General features: G+C 50.2%; 1 protein-coding gene across 1 annotated transcript in view; it reads left to right on the plus strand.

Annotated features, from left to right (window-relative positions):
• PGM1 (phosphoglucomutase 1) overlaps window positions 1-3,764 on the plus strand; it is an 11,207-nt gene that overhangs the window by 3,661 nt on the left and 3,782 nt on the right. The window contains exons 6-7 of the mRNA XM_031058604.1: window positions 270-385; window positions 3,510-3,645. Coding sequence (XP_030914464.1) covers window positions 270-385; window positions 3,510-3,645 — 252 coding nt within the window. The remainder of the gene's footprint in view (window positions 1-269; window positions 386-3,509; window positions 3,646-3,764) is intronic.

Below are 3,764 nucleotides of genomic sequence, written 5' to 3' on the forward strand. Positions count from 1 at the left end.
CCAACCCTACTTTTCCTTAAATTTGATAGTGATCCTTTCTTGAGGAAATGCCTTGAGATCTGCAACCTAAAATCACTTTGAAGAGCTGTCTGTTCTGTAAATGCACATCCCACCCATCTCCCAGATATCACACTGGGATGAAATACAGGGATTGTTCTAAAGCAGTGGCATCCTCTGCCTTCAGTGGCACCCCAGCAGAGCTGCTGATCCCATTTCCCCTGGGAGCACTGAGAATCCAGGGATGTGACTTGGCCTTCTTACCTTGGCAGGGTGGCCCAGGCCACAAAGATTGCTTTGTACGAGACTCCAACAGGCTGGAAGTTCTTTGGAAACTTGATGGATGCAAACAAACTGTCTCTGTGTGGAGAGGAAAGCTTTGGGACTGGTAAGTCAGCGTTCCCAATATCACCCATGATGGTGGTGTTCCTCCTCTTAGTTGTTTATTCTTTAGAGCTTGGGATTTATCTTTCATCTGCAGTTGTTTATAGTTGTAAAATATTAAAATATAAAAAAGGCTTGGAGGAATTAGTGTGGAAATGAATACAATGCTAAAGGTTTTGTGAGGTAGGAGCTCCTTGTCCTCCAGTTCTCCAGGAAGGCATGTGGAGGTGGAGGTTTGGGGGCCTCTTTAGTAGCCTGGTCACTGAGTCTGTGGGGATTAAATGCAATGCTAAATGTATTTTTCAACTCTTGGTGGCCAGGAAAACCTTCTCAATGTTTTCATTTCTGGAAAGAAATACGGTTTGGAGCGTGGAGTTTTATTAGGGAAGGTTTCAGGTCACTATTAAATCTCTGAGGTTAATAGTGCCCTCATTTTCCTGTTCTGAAAACAAGGTATGATTTATAAAGTTTAAATTAACACTTGCCTTTGAACAGTCTAAGTGAGTTATTGAGTTACTGAGAAACAAAGTGAACATCACAGGGAATTTACTGGGGTGTGCAGGGGAGTGGATGGGAGCAGGATTTGCTCCAGGTCAGAGCAGGGTGCTCAGGACACTCAGGATTCCCAGGAGGTCTCTGCATTTCCTGAGCTCTCCCTGGCATCTCCCCTGTGCTTTTGTGTCCTGCCTGTGGAAATGGGACCTTCCCTGAATCAGCACCTGATTCCTGCACAAAGGCTCAGTGAGTTTTATCTGAACTCTCCCTGAGGTGTTGTTTTTCCTGTTCTCTCAGCATCTCTGGTGGGATATGGAAGGCACAAGGTCCTGAAGGAATTTCTCACTCAAACCTTGTGTGTTTTCATACCACGACCTCAGAAAAACCTTTTAGCTTGTGTGTGGGTGCCTTAAACCCCCAAATTCCTGGAGTGAAGTGCTTTGTGGAGCTGGGATGCACAGCTTGGCAGGAAAGGATTAGCCCAGCTTTCCTGGGGCTGAGGAAATGGGATCAGAGCTCTGGGGGGGCCTGAGCAGTCTCCAGGGACAATATTTTTGCAGTCAGATATTACTCTGATGTGTGGGGCTGGGATTTGGCTGTGGGTTGGAAGAAAAGGTGAATTTCAGAGAACCTGGTATCACTGTAAGGAAATCTTGAAGTATATAATGAGTAAGGAAACATTCTGGAGTTTTGCCCTGAGTGATTTCAGCATGTGCTGAGTTTATATCCTGGATCTTGGCTAATGAGAGGGCACTGATGTTTCAGGAAATAAATAAAACCAAATTCCTGGAGCTGCTGATGGGAGATGATCTCAAATGAGCAGCTCCTCAAAACTGTTTCCACCTTTGTATGAGCAACAAGCTCAGTTTGTCTCCATCCCTAAGGGACTGCCTCCCAAATCAAAGTGATTCCAGTCTGAGAGAGGTCTGGGATTTTGGCCAGGCAGCAGCACATCCAGGTGGTGGGAGCTGAAGCCGTTTGGGGGAACAGATTGGGAAAGGGCCCAGGAGTTTGGACTCCCCTAAAATGCAAAGGGGTTTTCCCATGTGACAAATGCACTCAGGAAGGAAAAAGGAGTGAAAAGGGGTGAGGAGGGTTGGTTGATAGGAAGTTAATGAGGAGTTGTTTGGAGCTGGACTGAATGGGAGTGTTGAAAGGGAGAGAGGTGAAAGAGCAGCCCAAAGACCCAGTAAAAAATTGAAACAAACTGTGAGGCAGTGGGACTGGAGTGCAGCAGCAATTAGAGTAATTCGACATGACAGAATTCCTGCTTGCTTCCCTGGGTATTTTATTCCAGCAATAAGTTGATACATCACATGGGACTGGTGTTTATTTAGCATTCCTCTCCATCACCTCTGCCCAGCTCTCTCCACCCTGAGGGACTGTGGGGATAATTTATGGCCACATCCACAACAGTGGGATTTGTGCACCACGTAACCCCTGCCCTGCCCCCAGCCCTTTCCCAGAGGATTCCCACTCTGGCACTCCTTCAGAGGGTGGCATGGCTGCTCTGGAGTCCTGGCATTTCTTTAATACCTGTTTGGAGGTTTTCCAGAGTGGGAAGGAGAAAACTTTGCATCTGTGGGGCGCAGGGAGGAACTGGCTGGCCAGAGGCACCGAGTGTGGGCTGGGTGTGCTCTGGGCCATCTGATCCTATTTCATTTGGGGGCTGTGTAAGGTCCAGCACCTCTCAGGTTTCCCAAGGGATCAGTGCTGTGTGATCCCACTATGCTCCCAGGGCAAGGCTGGGCTGGCTCTGGCTGCTTCCTGCTCTCCTTGCAGTGCCAGCTTTGGGGGAATCCACAACGAGAGGCAGCAGGCACAGACTGGGGCCCAGGAAATTCCACCTGAACAGGAGGAGGAACTTCCTTACTGTGTGGGGCAGATCACCCACAGAGGTGTGGAGTCTCCCTCACTGGAAATATCAAAAATCTGGGTGCAATCCTGGGCTCAGGGATGGCCCTGCTTGAGCAGGGAGGTTGGACCAGATGCACCACAGGTCCCTTCCAACCTGATCTGTGAATCCTCCTTTAGCCAGGAGAGGGGCTTTTCCAGCCCCCAGTGAGAGCAGGCTGGGGGCTCTCCTGGTCTCTGCAGGTGGATGGAGCCTCTCCTTGCCCTGCTGCTGCCAGCCCCATGGCTGGTGCTCCCTGCCCTGCTGCTCCTCTCCCTGTTCTGGGGTGATTTTGGGGTTGTTGGGGTTTGGTTCCTCAGGAGGGCTGACATTCCCCTTGGTGCTGGGCCAGGAGATGATTCCAGGGTGCTCCTTGGCAGACAGGACACAATGGCTGCTGAGGAGTTGATGCTCTCCTTGTTGATGCTCTCCTTCCCAAGCTGCTCCTTTGCATTTGCCTTTTGTTTTTTATTTGATGCCTTTTTTACAGTGTATTCCCCATTACTTCTTTGGGAACAGAGTTAAGGATGTGTGAGCAATGAGTGTGTGTGTGTTAAAAGATGCTGAGTGTTTTATTTGGGCTGGAGCTGGAGCAGATGAGATCCTGACCCGTTTTAATGACCCAGCAGGGATGGAGCTCTGGAAATGCTGTGCAAGGGGATGGGGAGAGGAGAGGAGGTGGGGCTGTGGTGTGAGGAGTGGGAATTGGGAATTGTGTCTGTGCTGTGGCTCCCCCCAGGCTCTGACCACATCCGGGAGAAGGACGGGCTGTGGGCAGTGCTGGCCTGGCTCTCCATCCTGGCCGCCCGCAAGCAGAGCGTGGAGGACATCATGAAGGACCACTGGCAGAAGTATGGCAGGAACTTCTTCACCAGGTGGGGAAAGTGCTCCTGACACCTCCCATTCCCTGTCCTGTGGCAGAGCAGAGCCCTGGTGGCATTGCTGTATCACCATCAGGCTGTTACTGTGTCATTCCACTCCCCAAACACTCGGC

This window comes from Geospiza fortis, unplaced genomic scaffold, assembly GCF_000277835.1.
Source record: "Geospiza fortis unplaced genomic scaffold, GeoFor_1.0 scaffold396, whole genome shotgun sequence".
In the NCBI taxonomy this organism is placed as follows: Eukaryota; Metazoa; Chordata; class Aves; order Passeriformes; family Thraupidae; genus Geospiza; species Geospiza fortis.